This window comes from Cupressus sempervirens, chromosome 2 (genome assembly GCF_028749045.1).
Source record: "Cupressus sempervirens isolate cs-2001-9-10 chromosome 2, ASM2874904v1, whole genome shotgun sequence".
Lineage (NCBI taxonomy): Eukaryota > Viridiplantae > Streptophyta > Pinopsida > Cupressales > Cupressaceae > Cupressus > Cupressus sempervirens.
Window position 1 is genome coordinate 610,007,184 of NC_143119.1, and position 21,973 is coordinate 610,029,156.

The window sequence follows — 21,973 nt, forward strand, 5'->3', positions numbered from 1 at the left end:
TTGTGCATATAGGATTGAAAACTGTTTAATAAAAACTATGTAGTTAAAAAACTTGTATCTAACTATGCATTTTATAATTAAATTTCAAAATGATAAATTTAAACTCATAAAAACAATAAGGTTTAATCATAGTTAGGGCATGAAATGCAATGCACAATAAAAATGCATATATGACTGCTCAATAAAATGGATATGTGTTGGAAGTTTAATGAATATAATGCAACTACTTAGACCAAATTAAATGCTGATGAATTTTTAAAAATGTTTAAACCACTAGCAAAAATAATAATAACCAATAAAAAATAGTATTTAAGTGTTAAAAATATGTATTTTAATAATATTACAGACATTTAACATTTGATAATGTTTTCAGATTTTTGCTTTAAAAAAAAAAAACCAAAAAAAAAAAAAAAAAAGAGTAATAATATAAACAGGGCAAAAACTATATTCTCCTGCGTTATATGCGTTTTAGTGATTGGATATTTTCGTACCCTTTCAATTTGTTCACAATTCTCGTTGCTCCTGAACACATAAAATAATATTGCTAAGATAACAATTCTCCTTAATTTATGAATTTCATAATTCTGCTTGTCTATACAAAACGTGCTTTCCATGTCTAGAAGTCTCCAGACTGAACTGAACCTGTTTTGTTTAACTGTGATTTGGGTTGATTCAATAATTTTTGGGCCCATTTTTGCAGCCGAGAAGAAACTATGGAGAGCAGAGAAGAAACAATGGAGAGCAGCATGGAAATTGCGACGAGAGATGGCGGAGTGGTCTCATGCATAGTAAGGCATCTGCGGGACAGGCATGATTTGCTCTCGGCGTCTATGGTCTGCAAAGCCTGGAACGACGAGGTGACATGGAATGCGCTCAACCTTACAGTTAGGTCACGTACATTGCTTCCCTCACTTACTCTTCGCTTCAAAAATATTACAAAATTAGACCTTTCTCAGTGCTGTGATCATCTGCAAGATACAGATCTACAAATGATCTCTGCATCTGCTAAAACCCTAATAAAACTGCACTTGGGTAATCGTGAGCAACCCCAGGAGCATATATCGAATTTAGGGTTTACAGGGTTTGTTAGAAGTTGTACCACGCTTGAACATGTTGTCCTGTCATCTCTGCCCAATTTGCTGGATTCCGGTATTACGGAGCTGGCTAGGGTTTGTAAGAGGCTTCGGACCCTTACTCTCGAGAATTGCAAGAATTTGTCCGGTGATGCCCTAGTATCCCTTTCAGATTGCAAGAGTCTTCGTGAATTGAGTTTAAAGGGTAATTTAAGGTTTACTCCATCTTGCTTGTCGGATTTAGGACAGAATTGCCCAATGCTTGTGAAGATGTGTCTTGAGATTGATTTTATGGACATTACTATGGGCTTGAAGTCTCTGGCTCTGCATTGCCTCCATCTTCAGGAATTGTTTTTAAAGTTTAGTCTTGGCGACTTGCGAGAATTGTCACGGTTTTCTACTTTGATTACGCTGCACATAGATACAGATCAGCCAATGTTTTTTGATGCTCTGATAGCAAAAGTTGCTGCATCAAACAGGGCCCTCAAGGAGTTTGTGTACATTAATTGGCACTGCCCTTTGAGTGATGCAGCTACAACGTTGCTTGTTCAGAACTGCAAGAGTCTTGAAAAACTTTGTCTGGTAGCATCAAGATTGACCGAGTCCTCATTGTTGTGTATAATGCAATGTAGGGCTCTAAAATGTCTTGCGCTTCAATGTTTCGGCAGTGAAGGGCAAGGCTTGGCTGCAATTGGTCTTTGTGGGATGCATTTAAAAGAATTCTCTCTTAGATTTGGAAGGGGAATCAGGGATGTGGAATTGGAGACTTTAATGATGCATTCAAACAATGAGTTGGAACAAATCGATCTATATCACTGTCTAGGACCTTCCTCAAGGGGATTCTCTGCGATATGTCTCTGCACTAATCTGCAAAGTTTGGATCTGAGTTTGACAAGTGTAGATGATTTAAGCTTGGCTACTATAGCAAATGGTGCCAAAATGCTTAGGCATTTGAGCCTAATTAAATGTGTGGTTGTGAGTGATATGAAGGTATTGTCCAATTTCAGGGCATTGGAGCATCTGAATGTTGACCAATGCCCATTTGTTACGGATGAGGGGCTTGGTTTTCTTGCAACTAGGTGCACTAAGCTGGGTTATCTAAGCTTAGCGTCAACAAGGATAACAGATGCTGGCCTATCCTACCTTACATCTTGCAGTTCATTGCGATCATTGAGAATTCCATACTGCAGACATGTTCAAGGTCCTGGTTTGGTTATATTAGCGTCAGTATGCAATTTGATACAGAACCTGGTCATAAGTAGTCACTTCAGGAATTCGTCCATTCCAGAAGACTTAAGAAAACACTGTTGCGTGGTACACTATGAAGTGGATGACATGGCTCTGATTCCGTTTGCTTTTGGTAGAGCTGCAGATGTGTAACATGTACAAAATAGAAACTGTTTCTAGTGTTAAATTTTGAGGAAGCAAAAGCTTCCAAATAGATTAAATAACAGTGATTTGTATGTAACAATTGGAGTTAGCTGTCACAGATTATACAATTTATACTTTCATGTCCATTCTGGTTTGATATCATAAAATTAATCAATCTGTTGTCTCCATTGTACTTAATTTAATGAAATTAATCAAATATTTTTTACCCATTGCATTTAATATTGAATTGACTATTGAGGTGTAGAATTGGCTATATGGGTGTATCCTTACACTTTATGTGGATGGAATGGTGAGGGATGTTCTCATTTATTTGAAGTAAACCTTCCACATTGTGTATGGTTCTTGTTTGATCCTAAGCATGTATAATGCGTTCTTGTGTAATATTGTAACATGTTTTGTTTTGCTCGGAAATTGCTTATAAGCTTTTATTGTTGTCTTCAGTTTTTCTCTTAATGAGAGAGTAGTTCTTCTCTTAATGAGAGAGTTGTGAAGCCTCAATAGTTCTGCTGTTATTCATGTACTTACAGGGCCTCTATAGTTGCTTTTCTTTAAGATGTGCTCCCCTTTCTATCAGTTTGTTGATAAATTGAGAGCAGTGCAATGATAATCAATAATCTTTTCAAGTAATTTTGCTTCTGTCACCAGTGCTTGTTATGATAAAACATTTATAACTTCTTACCTTGCCTTCTAGAATGATATTGCTGGATCAACTTCTTGAATCATCAAAAAATTAATGGTTTCTTCACTATATTCCCATGTGCCATCAATCAGAACATCAGAAAATGATATTCAACTTACTTTTTAATTAGCTGTAGGTTGTATTCCATCTTTTGTTCTACGAAAGTCTTTAAATGGGACTTCGCCTACTACAAAGGGGATGAGAAATCCTGAAAAAAATATTTTAGTTCAGAAATATAACTTCCATGAATTTTAACAGCAAAAATTTAAAATAAACTGCATTTTTGTACATTGTATGTGAATGGCCATATTCACTCAGAGATGGTATATGTTTGAGAAATGGGAGACCGAGACTGGGATAGGGATACCACTTGCCAAATATGGCACAAGGGTTCTAGAAGATGGAAAAATATATAATGAATAAATTATGTAAATTTTACAATTTCTGTTTTTAATGTTACCTCCCTAGCATGTAGTTTATTAGCACAAACTAATATAATGGAGTATCCATCTGCCCTTCCTAAATCAGTTGATAAAACTCTTGCGCCCATAGTTATGTCAAGCCTTAGTAATCTGTTTTTGGGTTCTAGACATGCTTCTTATTTTATAAGATAGTATAATGTTACAAAAAAGCTGGTAACATTTCATGCCAAATTTTCAAAATTACGTCTATAACCAGAACATTTTAAATTTCATTTAGTCTTTTCAACTAGTTGTTAGTACTTAAATGAAGTATAATGTAATTTTTATGACATCTAGAAAATTTCTGTAAGAAACTTCAAAGTTTTAAAGGCACGCTTACAGGAAGTGTACAGATATGCAAGGAAACAGCATATTAGACTTTCCCATTATGTGCCTGCATGAAAGGGACATGTTTTTGATCTAGGTTCTGGGCCTCTGTGCAAAAATATATAGTAAATATTAATGAGTGCTTGGCGTATTGATATAAAACTACCCTTATTTAGTGCTTTTGCAATATGTGGCAGTTTTTGTGACTTGATTTCATTTTTTAGAGCTTGTTGAGTATTAATTTTCCTCCAATGAGTTTCCGTTGAAGAGAGGAGACAGAATGAGGCAGGAAGCTCCAGTACTCGCAAGCTCACTTAAATTTCACTGCAGTCTGCAGAGAAGGGAGTGTAAGCAAGGAAACGTCTAAACATAAAACCTAAACATATATCTTACCAGGGGGACACTGAAGTATTTTTTTTTCAAACTCTCTTTATACTTTATGCGTTTTAGTTTGCTGGATAACCACTACCAGCAAGCAAGAGGGTAGTTGGATGGAAATGACAACCTTGGAATTACTCAAGAGTGCATTGAATTCTCTTCTATCACGTTATTTAAATCTGACAATTACCAAACAGAAATTATATCTAAACTAAGTAATTACAATTGCACCTTCTGGAGGGACCTTGAATCTTGTAATTGGTTTTTTAATTATTTAGGAACTGGCAAAGTCATTACTAAATTTGGGCAGGTAAACACTTTTTATGTTATGGGTACTCTGGATCAAAACCCATTTTTAGAGAATCAAGCCATGTAATGAACCTTTGTCAATTACCTGAACTCCCCAAGATTTAGTGTTGGACCAGAGCCCCTTTTAAAACTTTTTCTGTGAATCCTGGCCGGATGTATTTAAGACAGTTGAGTACCCTCTGGCGTTCTAATTGAGCATGGATATAAAAAATAACTGAAAATTGTTCGACTCTATTAATTTTACCACCGTGAGGTTGCATAGAGCTTTCTAAACCCTTAAGCAACATGCAACAGCTCCTTGAAATGCATTTTCCATTCGTTTTACTCTACTTGATGTGCAACACTGCAAGATTTGGTGTTTGTTTGCAATACGCACTTGTCAAACTAATGAAGCAACATGCGCCAATAATGACGGGAGACTACCTTTCGAGTTTTAAAATGCCATGGGCTACGTGGATGTGCAAAGATGTGGGCTGGCATCTCTAAAATATGATGGCTCATGAATAGATGATCATTTTGTTTTGCACTTGGCAGGTGAGGACCTTGTTATCATTTAGATGATGATTCTACAAGCAAAGCTGTGCTCTCACATGTGGGAAATTTCCCAAAGATGGTTTCCTGATAAAAGTTCATTCCTTTTGGGCGGAAGATAAAAGGAGATTGCTATTTTCGGTTTGAGGTCTGTTTATTAAAAAGTCAGAAAAATAGGATTAAGGAGGAGGGAAACAAATCTTGGGAAGGCACACATCATTTTTTAATAAGCAGTTGCTGTTTATTTCCAGTCTTCTATTTTTTCAATACTTATTTCATGTGTCTATGTCTTTACAAATTTAAAATTAGCAGTTGCATGGTGTCACCAACTTTACAAATTATTTCAAATACATCTAAGCAGTGTTTGCTAGCTAAAATAAGCTTAAGCAATTGCATATGGCTAATTTCAGTTGTAAATTTGAATGGAACACTATAATGACTTAAATCTAAGTATTAAATGTACTCCAGATATCGAATAGAGACTTCGGGTTTGTTTTTGTATTTATATACAGTTAGCTTAGTTCTATCAAAATTGTGAAAAAAAAGAAAAGAAAAGAAAAAGGAAAAGAGAAAAGAAAAGAAAACTCCCCAAGAAAACCACTAAGAAAACCCAATTCATTACGCATTATATATAAAAGTGTGCAAAGTGCAAAATATTCCAAGGCGTATTATCTATCATAAAAAGGAAAAAAAGAAAAGAAAAGAAAAAAGACTCCCCAAGAAAACCACTAAGAAAACCCAGTTCATTACTTATTATATACAGAAATGTGCAAAGTGCAATCCTTTAACTAGAATTGCTGAACTCCCTTACATCATCTGCATATTGAGACTCTAAACACATACTGGAACACTAATGAAGCTTTAATAAAACAGTCCTATAGAGTGCCCATACAGATGTACCTGAGACTTCCATCCCAAAATGCCTGATGCTCAAACAAGTACATGACCATGCGCCTAGCTGCAGTAATAAAAACAATTCCTTGTACCACAGCAAATCCTTGTTTGAGGATCGATACGGGAACATGCATCAAATACAATCTTTCCCTTTACAACAGAAATATATGCCCTTTGGTAACTGAAGTGATGCACTGTTGAACGTTGGTAAGTGTTGCACTGTTGAACAACATAAATGTTGTTTTGAGCATCTTTTTTGATAAATGTCGAAATGCAAGCCCATGGTAGCTTTTTAATTAGAAACCATTTGTTTCTGTCTCTTTAACAAAGCCATCACCAGTCCAGTCCTCGTCAGATGCTAATCCTTTTCAAATGGCATTCCTCTGCCTAATAGCTTCTTGTTGATGCCGCATCAATTCAGTATGAGTAGTGAAGTAACCAAGAGATGCCCCCTAAAATCTTCACTGATGAAAAATTATGCTTAGCCATAAAATCGTTTAGCTCAGAACAGAGATTTTTCACAAGTCCATAGTGTTCTTGTTTCCGACAGTCTGGGAAGACTTGGGTGTTATATTCGCTAAATCAACGACCTTCTTCATGGAGGCAGCAATATATAAATCATTTTGTTGCCATTACAGCACCATGGGGAGGAACAGTGCAAGAAATGAGAACTTTTTGCATCTGGCTACTCTTTAGACATTCCTACTGTAGATCCTTTAGTTGTTAGGGCTGAGCGAAGGATCTCTGAGAGCAACTTATCTCTCCTACCTATTCCTGAAGTATTCGGAAACAAGACTCTGGTCACAACAGAAGAAAAAACATATTCAGCTTTGGGTATGCCAGAGTTTCTCAAGGACTAGGCTTTTCTAAAGGCATTTATCCATATAAATCTTGTATTCGGCCTTTGACAGAGCATTTGAAGGCTCCTAAAGTACCAGTAACGTTGATTTTTGGAACAAGAATAGACACTCCTGAGATAGTGATATATAGCAAGGAGGGTTTTGATCAACAACCGGAATTTATTATGGGTGATGGGCATGGAACTGTGAATTCATGCAGCTTGTCAGCTGTTATATCCAATTGGTCTGCAACTGAAGGTCAAAAACCCAAAATAACTCAGTGTACTCATATCACCGTTCTTAATGATGATGATTCAATTCAAAAGATAGTTGATGTGAAAAAAAGATATAAACCCTGCTGCATGATTTCCAGTTTCAACTCCTATGCCAGAAAGTGACAGTTGGATCATGGAACTCAATCTTCATCATTTGGGCAATGGACATCACTTTGCAAGAGCAGTAGGATGGATAGCCTTCGAGGAATATCCACTGGGAGTTTAATAACCCTCAACACAAGGTTCATTTCTTAATGTATCAAGATTGATCCCCATTGCACACATAATTGTGTTAATGGCTGCAATTCCTTCACATACCGACCTCAACACCACCCTGGATGGCTCAGTAATATCTGTGATGTTTGGAGTCATCTTTGCCCAAACAGGAGCTGTAGCTTTCTCATTTATCCAGTCACCAACTTCCTCCAACAAGCCACAGTCTTGACCAACAGCCGCACCCATCTTGTGTTCAGGCATCCCATGAGGTTAGAAAAAGTTAAACCTCTACTGCATCATTTGCAACTTTAGTGATTCCTCTATCTGCAGTTTCCAGAGCAGACAATATACTGCTCTTCAAACGTAGACCTCTCCTTTGCTGTTATAACCACAACTGTTCTCATCTCCTCCTCCCCCTCTTCCTGAACACATGCATTTAATTTAATTGTATTCAGCCTCCATATTTATCTTGAGGGTGTTCAGTAAGCATACACCCAAGGGGGAAGAATTCTTAGTAGATGGATATATGTATTCAACCCAAATGAAGGTTCTTGGGATTTGTGGATGTGGGTGTTCAATCTGCATCATCTAAATGGAAATTCTGAAGCCAGAAAGCTTGTATGGATCCTCAAATTAAAGTTATGATAATTAGAGTACTTTGACTGATAATAATACGCTAAATGGCATTACCTGATTCTGCCAGAACCATTGGGAAGGCCAAATATGGTAAACTCTTTTGACACTAGCAAAAAAAGACTAACTTACTAAAAGCTACGAGTCCACTAGAAAACTATTCAGAGTTTGCAACCTTTTAAATTCTTGAAATTATTGATTGCAGGTGAAAAAGCTACGAAAACTGATTAAATTGATAATAGAATTGAAGTCTGAAATTATCTGCTGTTGCATTTCCATTCAATTGATCCTATTTAGCCTTAATATATTCATTAAGAAAACGTATTGCTGAAGTATGTTTTTATCATCATCTGTTGAAACCAACATAGTTTCTTTAGCTGTGCCTGCCTTCACCATTCTTTGGCATCCCTCAAACTATTTACAAGAGCATGTTTTTCAAACCGATCACTGTTAATATCACTGAATCCTGAGAAATCTGTTTACTGCACTCTAAGAATATTTTGAATTATTTTGCCTCTTTTCTCTCTGTATAAAAGATCTCCTTGCTACCAGTAACTGATCAGGCCTCGCTTCCCGCTGTATAAAACTTCTCCTTGCTACCAGTAACTGAAAAAGAAGCACTTGTCCTTACTGCTGCTACACACTCTAAAATCGAGAAACTCAACGTAAGAAGAAACAAATGCTATAATCTTCAGTGCCTCATGCTCACAACCCAAATAAATCAATCTTACTTTAAATTTATTTCTTGTCCACCTCAATTACTGCTTTCAAATCTGGAAAATCATTAACATTAATATCCAAAAATTTGATGAGTCCAGATTAATTCCATCTGCACCCCAGTTTGCTAACAAGTCAGCAACTGCATTACACTCCCTAAAAGTATGAGATATGTGAGATATATCAAAAGAGCCCAACAAATGTCATATATTATTCATGATGTGCTTAATCTTCCAATTGATGATTCTTCTACTAATAGAAGCGTTAATAACAAGATATGAATCCCCTTCAATATGGATGTTTGAAATATTCAATTGTTGATCTTATGGTTAAATCATTTGTCAGTTAGTGATGAAAGACTTAATCGGTTTGATTATAGTTGCTACCGAGCTCCACATACAAAAAGAAGAGTCTATCGAGCTTAAGAGGTAGAGTGCAGTGTAAGCCGAGCTTCATAGAGTCTACCGAGCTCACCAATGTAAACCATGCAAGAAGTAGTGTTAACCAAGCTTATCAATCTCTACCGAGCTGGCAGTGTTAACGAAGGAGAATGAAGGTAGTGTTGACCGAGCTACAGTGTTAACCGAGCCCTTTAGTATCTACCGAGTTACTTCAGTGTTTGCTGAGTCATTAGTGCTAATTGAGTTCATGCTACTCCCGAATGATCATTGTGAACCGTGCACCAATGTCAACCGAGTGCTAGAGCTTGCCAAGTTGACAATGTTGCCGAGTGTCAAAACATCACCCGAGTGGTCTTCAGGACTCGAGTTTCAGCAGTGAGCTGACTTGGTGAATTATGATGAATTTGGTATTGTAGTCGATTCCAAAAGGTAATGATTTGGATTGGTATGTATGTAATATATCTTGTCTTATCCAAATGAGAATGTGAAACAAGTAAGAAGCAGTATGAGTGCGAATTAAAAGAAGGCTACAAGCAGTATAGATAGATAAGATAGATATATAAGATAATTTATTAATGTCCAACAAAAGACCACAACTTGTGTCTATGGGACTACAAGCTTACACCAAGAAGATAGTTGATAGACAGAGCACCAAACGATGTCCACAAAAGAACAAGTACAATAAAAGAAGAAAGTAGGAGATTTCATCGAAAAGATTAGGTATCCGTCCTCAAAGGGAAAAAGTCCAATAGTGATTGATACGACTGGTGGCTGCCAGAGGCCCTATGGCGAGGTTGAGTGCTACGAGAGGAGTGTCGCTGGTGAAGAGGTCCCCTGTGGGGTCTCACAGATTTGGAATGGCCCATGTTAGGGAAACTGCACGGTCGCTTCACACCCTGAGTTGGAACTAAGGGTGAGAAGAATGTCGTAATAAGCTGTCCCTGGGTCTGACTCTTGGGAAATGATAGTTGTAAAGTATGGTTGTGAAGCTGTAAGGACTCATGGAGATAGAGCGCAATGCAACACTGATCTTTGTACCTAAAAAAATCCTAGAGGGATTTGTAATCTCTAAACAGACAATAAAACCTCCCTCTAATCTCGTAGTATATGGGGCATCTGAAAAGGAAATGGATCTCAGATTTTGCCTCTACTAAGGTACAAAGTCTATACACCCAATCCTCTCTAGCAATATGGTGATCGACCTGAATCTAGAGTTGGTGCGAGCCCACCCTGAAGGAACCAAGGGAGATACACAGGGTGTGTGTCCAATATCTGTGTAAGTACTTAGGGCGTACAATAATTCCATCCTAAATATCTAAGAAGTGCTTGGCGTAGAAAGCCATCCTCGGACGTAGTCCCCCTGGAGGATCAACCCAGGTTCGTATAATATACTGCCTGTAGATGTCAAGTTTGACATGCTCGTTCAACTCTTGTCGAGAGGGGAGGAGATGAGCTAGAGCGTCCAATGAGAACTGGTAGGAAGGGAGACGATCGATGTCTATCTCGACTGAACTCAGTAGCATAGTAGCCTGAGCATACCAACAACGGGCTCTAGTGGCTGGATTGGAGTTTGCAATAGCAACTAAAGAGCAGTAGGCTAAGTAAGGGTATTTGTGTTGGCCTTAAACTAAGTCTGCAAAGCCACGAAGATGGTGGAGAAACCAGATCAGGTCAAAAATGGCTGCAAGCCTAAATGGGTGAGCTCCAAACTCAGCCAAAATAACACTGTGGGGGGTAGATCTATGACATCTGATAATTCGATGGAGGAGCAGAGTCTGGGTGCGCTCGATCATGGCCCAATCTGAGTACAAAAGGGAAGGACCCCATACCACCAAACCATAGAGCACTGTGGGTCTTACTAAGGAATCTAGGAGGGATAGCTTAGGTGATGTGTCCTGAAAGTGGTGTCTGAAGCACTGTCTCTTGAGCATGGAAAGGGAACCCAACCCTTTATTGATCCGAGGCTGAATGGCTGATCTCAAGCTGAAACAAGATCCGAAAAACTTAACCCCAAGGTATGTGTAAGATGATTTAATCTCAACTTTCGGACCCTGGAATTGAAAATGGAGAAGTGAGTTCTTTAGATCGTTGAAGACCATGACACAAGCCTTCTCTAGGTCCACGATCAGTTGTCTCATGTCACAAAAAGACGCAAGTCTATCTAGAAGCCTTTGGAGACCCTCAGGAGAAGAAGCAAGAAGAACTACATCGTCAACAAAGAGAAGGATGAAGATCAATACTTGGTGTAGATGACAACCATCACTTGAAAGCGAGGAGTCACTGAGAAAAGCCTCAAGCTCATCAATGTAGATCCCAAACAAGGTGGGTGAGAGAGGGCAACCCTGCTTCACCCCAATGGTGCTATGGATAGGGTCAAAGAGGCCCTCGGTGGTCCTGAGTCTACCAACCACTATCTCATATAACCTCATGATAGTCGTCAATAAGATCTTAGAAATACCAATATCTCTAAGTCTTTGAAAAAGGGCCTCTCTGGGGATGGAATCAAAAGCCTTACAAAAATCCACAAAACAACAATAGACTTTCTTTGAGTGGTGTCGAGCCTCCTTGATAATAGCCCATAGTGTGAAGATATGATCCATGGTTTGGTAGTCTGCTCTAAATCTTGCTTGATCCTTAGCCCTGCAATTTCTCTTGTCAAGCTCACTAGATAAAATAGTATTCAATGACGTAGCATAAAGTTTGACAAATGTATGCCCAATCATGATGGTCCTATAGTTTTCAGGATCAGAGGCCAGCCCAGACTTATGGATCGAGTGAATAACGTGTCTTGACCACGAGTCTGGAAAACCAAGACAAACCACTCTATTAAAGAGTGTAGAGAGATAAGGGCCTAGGATCGTGGTATTGAGCTTGAAGATTTCCACCTGGAAACTCTCCTTATTAGTTGCCTCGCTGCATCTCATAAGTCTGATGGCCTCGTAAATGCTAGAGGTGGAGAACAAGTGACAATGGTGGGGGGGTGGGATGGGAAGGTGAGCGAGTTGACCCGAGATGTCATACAACGTGGAGACATGGGAGGCAAGGAGGTGAAGGTCGGGGGTGGATGGGGGTTGGCTATGCCGGGGGAACATGATGTGCCAAAATATCTTGGGACACTGAATAAGCGTGTCATGGAGGGATCTACCCTGTGAAGCAATAACTGACCACTTCTTATGGTGAAGAAAGCGTTTGTAAGAGAGTCGTATGGTGGTGAAAGTGGGGGAATGAGTATCGAAAGCCAAGTGCAAGGAGCAGTGGAAAGTTTTACATGTATCATCAAACCATAGGTTCATGGGGCAAGTATTCCGTCGAACAGATCTGGGGGTGCTGGGAATGGAGCAGTGGGGGATAGAGAGGAGAGCCAACTCCCAAATTGTGGTGGCCAGTGAGTGAAACATGGTGAACACCTGATTGTTTTGTGAAGCTAACAGGGCAGAGGAATCTTCTCAAATGAAAAATGAAGAGGTCTTGATCACTATCCTCGAAATAGAAACAGGTATGGAGGCGGATCTGAGTAGGGTGACTAGAGATGGGTGGTAGAGGGTGGGAAGAAACACGAATCGAAAGGCTAAGGAGGGCATGATCAGCCAAGGGAAGACATGAGATAGTAAGGTTGTGGATGGAGGGGAGGAAAGAAGCAATAGTGAGGATATAATCAATCACGCTCACACCCCCACTATGAGGCCAACACGTAAAAAGCTTAGAATCCGGGAAGCAAGAGAAGCCATTCAGAATCACTAGGTTAGAGAACTCATAGAGCTAGAGAAGGTGGCGACCATAGCAAGATAGAGGCCCACTATGATCCTCGGACAACTGTTGAAGCCCCATACTAGCATGATCCCTCTCTATAGTACAAATCAAGTGGGACCCATGGTCATACTAGGGGGTTTGGAGATCTCTAGTCCGTGCATTAAAATCTCCTAAGATGATGATGTCACCCATAGCCCCAAACTTGAAGATGCACTCGTATAGGTTTGTAAAAGGGTTCCCGTCCTCAACACTATGCATGGCATAAGGTGAATAAGCCGATAGAAAAAACATATGACGATGAAGATATCTCTCTAACAGCAGCTGGTGCCTCCAACCCGGATCCACATAAATCTGGCACAAGTGTTAGAAAGAACCAACGTGGTAGTACTGAACAACTCATCTCTAATCAAACATGCAACCCCACTAGAACCACACACACCACCTGAAGTGCGAACCTCCTCTCTACAAACTGAAAGCCATTGATACCCTATGTAACTTGGAAGGGGTCGTGCAAGACTCTCATGAGTCTCGATAACAACCAACAAATTAGTAGACCCTACTGCATTATGAAGTAAGTCCGACAAAGACTACAGGGAGCCATTTCCATTCCAACAGTTGACAAGCAGAGAGCCAATGGGGGTCTTAAACCTGCCCAACTGTTGGTGGTTAGACCGTTATTTGGCTTGGGTATGTCTTGCTTCCCAACCATTGGGAGGTGAGTCATGAATAACTGCTTTTAGATTCCTTATTACTGCCCATTTCTCATTACTCCTTGCCTCTACCATGAGACTCCTAGAGTGCTTTAGTTTAGCTACCTGTAATTTTGTGAGGTCCTCATCAAAAAATATCTTTGTGAGAAGAAGGAAGAGCATCTTCTTTGCCGTGAGAGCTTGTAACTGATCAGCTGGTAAGAGAAACCTAAGAAAAAAGGTGCCATCGTGTCCAAACCATGCTTTGTCTAATGTAATATCTAAAATACCCAGTTGTTCGCTGAGAAATGAGTAGCCTGCGGGGAGAGGGTCAGTGGAGGACGAAGGAAGACCTCTAACCTAAAGGTTGAGTTCCTAGAAGTGCCTAACTTGATCTTCTGCCAACTTCTCTTGGACAAATTTTTCAACCTCGGGCAAAGGTGTAGTGCTGGAGTTTTTGCAAGTGGAGGCCCAAGATTTAATTTGCTGCTTTGTTTTAGTCAAGAGAGATGTTTGTTTATTAACGAGCTCGATCTACTTGTCCTTGATGTTTCTGATATCTCCGAAGTCTTCAATAATGGAGCTGATATCTTTTGTAATGCCCACCATTTGGGTGGTAAAAGTTTTAGAGAGGTCTTGGATGCGTGAAGAATTAGCCACAACCTGCTAGTTCAAGTCATTTAATGACTCAGATAGGGAGTGAATAGTGTCCTAGAGAGTTTGGTTCATTGATTCAAACTTCTGTAACTGTACTAAGAGACCTTGGGAAACTACAGAAAGAGAAAGAGTTGTGACTTTCAGAGTTGCATTATCCTTCTCTACTAATGCCAAGCGGTCAACTATTTGCTGAAATGCTGTTGGGTCGGGTGGGGGGTCCAGGGTTCAAAACCGTCTCTGCAAAAAAATAATACTATGCAGTACTTGAATAAACAAAAGCAGATACGATATTGGACATTCTGCAAAAAGTTCCCCTACAATTTGGTCTTGTAGTGACAACATTGTTAGCTGCTTCCTCTAGTTGTTCACAACACAATGCACCCTCCAGTATGACACTGCACCTTCTCACTGTAATCAATTGTATAAGGCAGCCTATGGCAGATGCAATCAGCAACCCACGATAGAAAAGAGCAAAAGGTTCTTGCACCTGGTTCACGACAACAGAATGGAATGGAAACTGGCCCTACACACAACAAGCAAGCAACATTGGCTCCATGACACATATAGGTCCTGGCTTGGTACACGACACGTCATGGCAAGGGTGAGGTAATGACCCACAAGTGGAAGCAGAAACAGAGTAGAGCAGTCAGTGGCGGCTCCTAGCAGCAGCAGGTAGTGACAACACACTGGCACGGGCGTAGCGGCGACACACAGGCAACAACGACACACCAGCACTGGCATATCACATAAATATATCAAAGGAACTATAAATATATAAGGAAAATAAGTCTTATCCATCACAACAAGGTGATCATTATACATCAAAGGAATCTCATTTAGCAAACTGAGTTATAGATCATAGATCTACTATTGGTTCATCCTAACAGGTGCATCAGTGAAATCCTCTAACAAGGTGGACTTAACAGTCTTATGCAAATCTCCTAACTAAGTGCATACTTAATCGTATTGTATAAAATCCTTTCACATGGTGGACCTAACAGTCTTTATTGCTCCTAATAAGACAAATCACCAAAAGTGATCAATTGTAAGCTTTAACATGCTAACTTTATACTGCAGTACTAAAGCTCGTGGGTATCATCCCCACCCCAATTTTACATTCTATTTGGACGGTTTCTAGGTTACCAAATATTGTGTCAAGTGTTATGAATTTTTTATTGCTTTTAGTCTTTCATGCATGCAATTAGATCAAATTATATTGTGAAGATTTAATTGGTGAATTAAAGTATAAGTTTTATTGGTTCCTGATTCATCCCCCCCTCTCAGTCACCTAGTCTATACTACATTTTCAACATCAATTTCTTTGCTAATACTAGATCATGTAACAATGCATAAGCCTCAGCTAAGTTGTTTGTTCTCGAGGGAAACGATAAACATTTGAATGCAATGACTTCCCCCCTGTGATTTCACAAACAAATTCCACAACTAGATTTCCCAGGGTTGCCCCTTGATGAACCATTAAAATTCAATTCAATGAAATCTGCTATTGGTGGAGACCATTTAATTTTAGATCTATCTCTGTGAGGTGGTGTAAATGGGGTCACGAATGAAGGAATGCAAATCAATCTCCACTCCTTCAGTAAATTGCTATCCCACTACGTAAATATGTGGTTACTAATTTTACCTTTAACATAGGCATTAACTTGTGAAATTGACTTTTCTAACCCTTTGGGGACCACGTCCACTAGATTACTTACATTCCTAAAAATATGTTTATTGCGTTCCCATCATATTGACCACATAATTGAAGGAGGGAAACACATTCATATGCAAGCAAAATATGAACTCGAGAAAGGGGTTGGCCAAGATTGAAACACCTCCCATATTGTGTTTGACAATGACATCATCAACTTCAACTTTTGCATCACAAAATGCCATCACTTTTGGGCAAAAGAGCACTAAACAAATACATGATCTACACTTTCATTTTCATTCTTGCACAACACACATTGAAAAAGCTGTTGTATATTGAGCTTATGTAACCTATCACTAGTCAAAATTCTTTTAGTAAGAGCAAGCCATGCGTAGCAACTTGCTTTTGGGAAGAATTACCTTGTTCCAACACAAAGAATAGGCACGTTGTTAAATTAAGGATAGTGCCTTATATTCTGCTTTAATACTATAATCCTCACTAGCAGATGGTGCCCAAATTAACTCATCATCCACATGTTTGAAGAAAATATTTTTTTTTCTAAGATAACATATTGTAAAAACATTTTTTATTATTATATGAAATGGGTGGATCAAAAGGATCTTCAATATAACCTTTCTAAACATGAAAAATTTAAATTCTTGTAATTTCTTTTTTGTTTTTTTATAATTCTTTTTAGTCACTAAATAGAATATGCTAAATAAAAAATTTGTCGAGATCACCAACGTCCATAAATTGTGGAGCTTAAATATTTGAGCATGAACTTCAGTAGAAAATTCATGGGACCTCCTAGCTTGAAATAATCCTAAAAAATCTCAACAACGCCCACTAATTTGTTTTAGGAAGCTCCCCTCCATGGGACCACACATCCATGGATGATATGTTATGTTGACAATGTTATTAATATTAAGTTTTAATATGCAATACTTAATTTATCATTAATTAAAGGGATTTATGTTTTCTCAATAGCGTCTATATAGATGGATTGAGATCATATGATTCTCATTTGGAGAGAGAAAGGATGGGGAGGTGCAGGGAAGGGGGTGGTAGTCATCATATGTTTCTCATTTTCTTATTTTCATATCATAATTAGTATCTACCTTGACACCTATCAATACAAGATTAATCCTTTCATACATATTTAATTTAGCTTTAACTAAATTATTAAATAATAACTATAATTTAAGCATTGCATAGTAAAACCTAGTATTAGAAACATCGTCAACATATTATCCATGAATTAGAATTCAAATATGTCACTAACAATCCATTCTTCTTCTTGCTTGTTTATGTCTGGTAATGGGGTGATACTACAAGGTATTTTGCCTTCATTAGGCATTGCCCTTGCTCCTGGTGGTCCAATGGACATTGCCATTGTTGCCAATGACCATGCTTCCTACTTGATGAACATTTCTCAAATGCCCGTTGTAACTTCTTTGTCAATGACTGTGATTGAGACATCGATTGATGTACTATTTAACATTTTTCTTTACTAGGGTTGGGGTTGTTGTTTGTGTTGGATTATTGTTGATTGAGGGTATTGTGTCATGCTCCTTAGGTGATAAAGGGAGATCTCTAGATGTTATGGGGTCTTATGGTGTTCAAGAGCCCTTTGTTTTGTGTGCTTCCCTTGGGGAAGGGGTTGCTCCTACTCTTGTTCTTCTTGGTGGACATCATTCTATTGTTACCCAACTTGGGTTGGAGGTTGTTCCTTATGCTCTTGGATTTGGTGGATTTGGCCCTGGGATTGTCAAGGATGGGATTTCCTCTCCAAAATCTACTTCTAATGGTTGAAGAAGCTATGATTGTGCTTCCAAATCTATTGCTACCATCCCTTTGAAGGTGAAAGTTCAACCCATTTCTTGTCCCAAGGCCTCCTCTATGGTAGTTTGCAGCCCAAATGTTATAGACAACATGGATTTATACCAACTCATGGATTGGTCTTCTTATCTGTGGACTTTTGGCCATTACAGATTTACCTTGCTGTGTAACTAGTTCTTGGTGACCCTTAATTTATGCTAACATTGAGATCTACCCTTGTGCAAATATTTTTTTAATTGCTTTATTTTCCTCTTCTAAAGACCATGATTTGATTTTGAACAAGGTTTGGGTTTGGGGAAATCATTTTGTTTCTACAAAACCATGGACAATATCCTTCAACCCTTATCTAAACTACTCAATGTGTGTTCAATGTGGGTTCACCCAATCTCCTACTCCATTTCTAGGAGATGTTTTGCTTTGAGGCCATTAGTAACTCTCTTGGTCATTTCTTGAAGCTGGATGAAGCCAGTGCTGCATTTGCTTTATTTTCTTCTTGTAAAGATCATGGTTTGATTTTGAACAAGTTGTAGGTTTGAGGAATCATTCCATTTTTTCCAAACTATGGACAATATCTTTCAACCCTCTTTTTGAACCACTCAATGTGTGTTAACCTAATTTCCTATTCCATTTGTAGGAGATGTCTTGCTTTGAGGCCATTAGTAACTCTCTTGGTCATTTCTTAAAGGTGGATGGAGCTATTGCTCTATTTGGTCATTCTACTTTTGCCCAATGTTTGGTCGATATGGATATCTCCACTCAACTTTCAAAGGATGTGATGCTAGTTGTCGAGGAGAGGTGATAGACTTAAGCATTGGATTATAAGGGTCTTCTCTTTTGTTGTCGGTGTTGTTTCTTTACTAGGTACATAGCTACTGATTATGCCTTTTCTGCGTTGAAAAGGTGATGCTACTTGGTTGAAGGATGTAAGTGTTGATCATTTGACAATTTGGGCTTTTGATTCTCTTTTTTATTCTTTATTTAAATATTCATAGTCTATTGATGAAGATGAAATCCCTATTGAAAATTTGGATGTTGCCCATGTTGTTGATAAGAATTAGGATTTTGATGCTCCTCTGAATCTTGCTCCACTTGCAACCTTGGATGTTGTCCCTATTACTTCAAGTGTAACCTCCCTTGGTGTAGTGCTCCATTCCAATCCTACTTATTTTGCTTTTGTACTACAACAAGTTTCTACTCACACTAACTTCTTCAACACTTTGACCACTGTAATGATAGCTACCTTGCAGGGTTTTATTTGTTGGGGAGCTAGAGAATAACATTGCCCAAACACTGGCTCACTAGCATAGGAAGAAGTGTTCTTCAAATTCTTGCTCTTATACTCTTGTAGTGTGAGACTGACCTTCCTTTTGAAGGGCTTTTGGCCTTTGTGTGATGAGTTGTCTTTTTAGTCAATACTTGTCATGTTGTTTGTGTTGTTGATGGCCTAGATTTTTGCCTTTGGGCCTTGTTTATGCAAGGGTTGACCTCCTTGTTAGGTTGCTTTATTAATCAATCACTAGTTAGAAAGTTATATGTTATGTCCACATTTAATTAATGTTTACTAGAATGAGTACAAGGATTATGCTTATAGACAATGTGGATTTATACCAACTTTGGCCATTGTAATGATAGCTACCTTGTGGAGTTTCCTTTGTTGGGGAACCTAAGAATAACATCATCTGAACATTTGTTCGATAGCATAGGGAGAAGTGTCTTTCAAACTCTCTCTTATACTCTTGCAATGTGAGATTAACCTTCCTTTTGAAAGGCTTCTAGCCCTTGTTTGATGTGTTTTCTTTCTAGTCAACAGTTGTTGTGTTGTTTGCGTTGTTGATGACCCAAATTTTTGCCTTCAGGCCTTTGTTATGTAAGGATTGACTTTCTTGTTAGGTTGCTTTATTAATCAAAAGCATATTATCAGTGGATCACTAGTTCGAAAGTTATATGTTATTTCCACAATTAATCTAACTAGCACTTGCACTAGAATGAGTGCAAGGACTATGCTTATAGATTTTTTAATTTTTTTTAATAAATTTGAAAGTAAACTTGATTTGGGAATATAAGAAATTAGTTTGATTAAATTAATAGATTTGTGAGCTAAAATTATTCACAACAAAAAATGCATATTAAGTGTTTGTGTTGAAAATTTGAACATTAGAATAATTAAGTGTTTGAGTTCAAATTTGAATGTTAATAATATGCAATTACACTGGCTCAATCTATCCAAACTTGAAATCTCAAATTAGAGGCATTTTTCTATTTATTGAGTCACTAATATTGTTTAGAGTTCCCTTAAAGAATCTTTTAGATATTAAATAATTATTGAGTCACTAATCATGTTTAGAGATCCCTTAGAGGTGCATATTATTTTTAAAAATTCTATTTGAGAGCCAGAGAATATATTTTGTGTATCATTTCATTTTATTTCACTGATGGAAGATTTGTGTACACCAAGGTACTAGTTATGAGAAAGCATCTTTGCACTATTGAAACCAAACAAATTATTTTTGCCAAGTATGATATTAAATATGTTGCAGTATAACTCTCATGTGATTTATGATAAAAAATAATTTATTGCTTAGAAACAATATAAATAGGTTGAGTGAATTCCAAAGGCAAATATCTAAAGACAAACATGAAAACAATTTAATCTTACATGGAAATAATTAGATAAAGAAAATGTGTTTCTAATTTTTTAAATAAATTATATATACTTTAGATTTTATTATTTAATAAATAATAAAATTTATGAATATTAAATACTTCAATAAATTATACTACTATTCAATAACATTTATAAAATTTACTAATAACCATATACTCTAATAATTAAAATAATATAAAATTACTATTATTATATGAATACAATTAAAGAATTCCCAAAATAAAAAAATATGTAACAAAACTAAACCATGCAAAAGGAGAAAGAAATAAAAGCTTAAATAAATATTTAACGTAGTTTGAGATCATTATGAATATCTAGTTTAACTCATGCTTACAAGGGAAAATGATACTATGGCTTAATTGTAAGAGTGGATGCATGAGGTTTCATATGATATGACTAAAATAAGATATTAGTTTGTACTTATTTTGGTTAAGGATTTTTTCAAGTTGAAATGAAACATAGTAGAAGGTAGTTCATGCTACAACATGACAAATTGATACAGTACAAGGCTGGTGTATCCCCAAAGGAGATGACCAAACCCCCATAAAATACAACCCAACAGAAGTATAGCAAGATACAATTGAAAACAAACTCTTTTATTAATGACAAATCTTGAATTACATCAAATGAACAACATACATGCCCGAACCTTCCCAATTACATCAAATACATTCTAGATTACAAATCAAATCTCAACTCTCGAGCTACCTCCTTGCTTTACTACTCATGCTCACTCTATCTCTATCATGATACCTCACAAGACTCAACTACATTACATATACAACCATCAAGATACATAGGCCAATTTTGAGTTCACAATATCCAATAATAGGAAATGTGCTATACTAAATATGATTGACCCTTAATGAAATAATGATCAAATATATAATACATTAGAATAACTTTGATGACTTTAGATATAGATCCACACATCATCCAACTATCTAGATCTAAGGGCCCATAAGCTAACTCCCAAATACAAAACCTCACTGAAACAAATACCAAGCACCATATGAAGAACCAAATAGGAAATCAACACTTGAGAAGATGAAGCATAAATCCAACCAATTGCAACATAGGATAGTGATCCAAGATAGGCCGACAATAAGAAACCAAGCCCACAAAATCTAGAATGGAAAATCAAGTGATTGCCAAACCAAACTATCAGATATATAATTGGAAAACATAAAGCAAAGAATTTTTTTTTTTGGGATGCAAGATTGCCAATAGTCGAAGGATAGTTAATTCTACGATCATAGGATAATGATCCAAGATAGGCCGAAAATAAGAAACCAAGCCCACAAAATCTAGAATGGAAAATCAAGTGATTGCCAAATCAAACTATCAGACAGATAATTGGAAAACATAAAGCAAAGCAATTTTTTTTTTGGGATGCAAGATTGCCAATAGTCGAAGGATGCTCCTGCATCAGACACCCAAAGTGATAAAAGATATTCCACAAGGACTTATGAACATCTTCAAGGATTCAACACATAAATCCCATGCTCCTTCTTAACCCATAAATCCTCTTCATCAATTAACATAGAAGTCTATCCTGTAACTAGCTCCTCCATTAGATTTCTCAGATCTACTACTA

General features: G+C 37.6%; 1 protein-coding gene and 1 pseudogene across 2 annotated transcripts; one reads left to right on the forward strand and one right to left on the reverse strand.

The window, feature by feature from the left end:
• The first annotated feature begins 478 nt into the window (after nucleotides 1-478).
• LOC149574858 (F-box protein SKIP2-like) lies at nucleotides 479-2,590 on the forward strand. The gene has a single exon (XM_089814696.1). It carries the CDS (start codon nucleotides 714-716, stop codon nucleotides 2,451-2,453), a length of 1,740 nt encoding a protein of 579 aa, XP_089670822.1. The 5' UTR covers nucleotides 479-713; the 3' UTR covers nucleotides 2,454-2,590.
• A 1,191-nt stretch (nucleotides 2,591-3,781) lies between these two features.
• On the reverse strand, nucleotides 3,782-7,641 carry LOC149574859 (dihydropyrimidine dehydrogenase (NADP(+)), chloroplastic pseudogene; annotated as a pseudogene). The gene is made up of 2 exons (XR_016360273.1): nucleotides 7,170-7,641; nucleotides 3,782-6,580 (listed from the first exon to the last, which is right to left on the reverse strand). The product of XR_016360273.1 is annotated as a dihydropyrimidine dehydrogenase (NADP(+)), chloroplastic pseudogene (transcript).
• Nucleotides 7,642-21,973: the final 14,332 nt, after the last annotated feature.

Excerpts from the sequence above, each read along its gene's own strand:
- LOC149574858 (XM_089814696.1), top strand. The coding sequence starts at position 714 with ATGGAGAGCAGAGAAGAAACAATGGAGAGCAGCATGGAAATTGCGACG.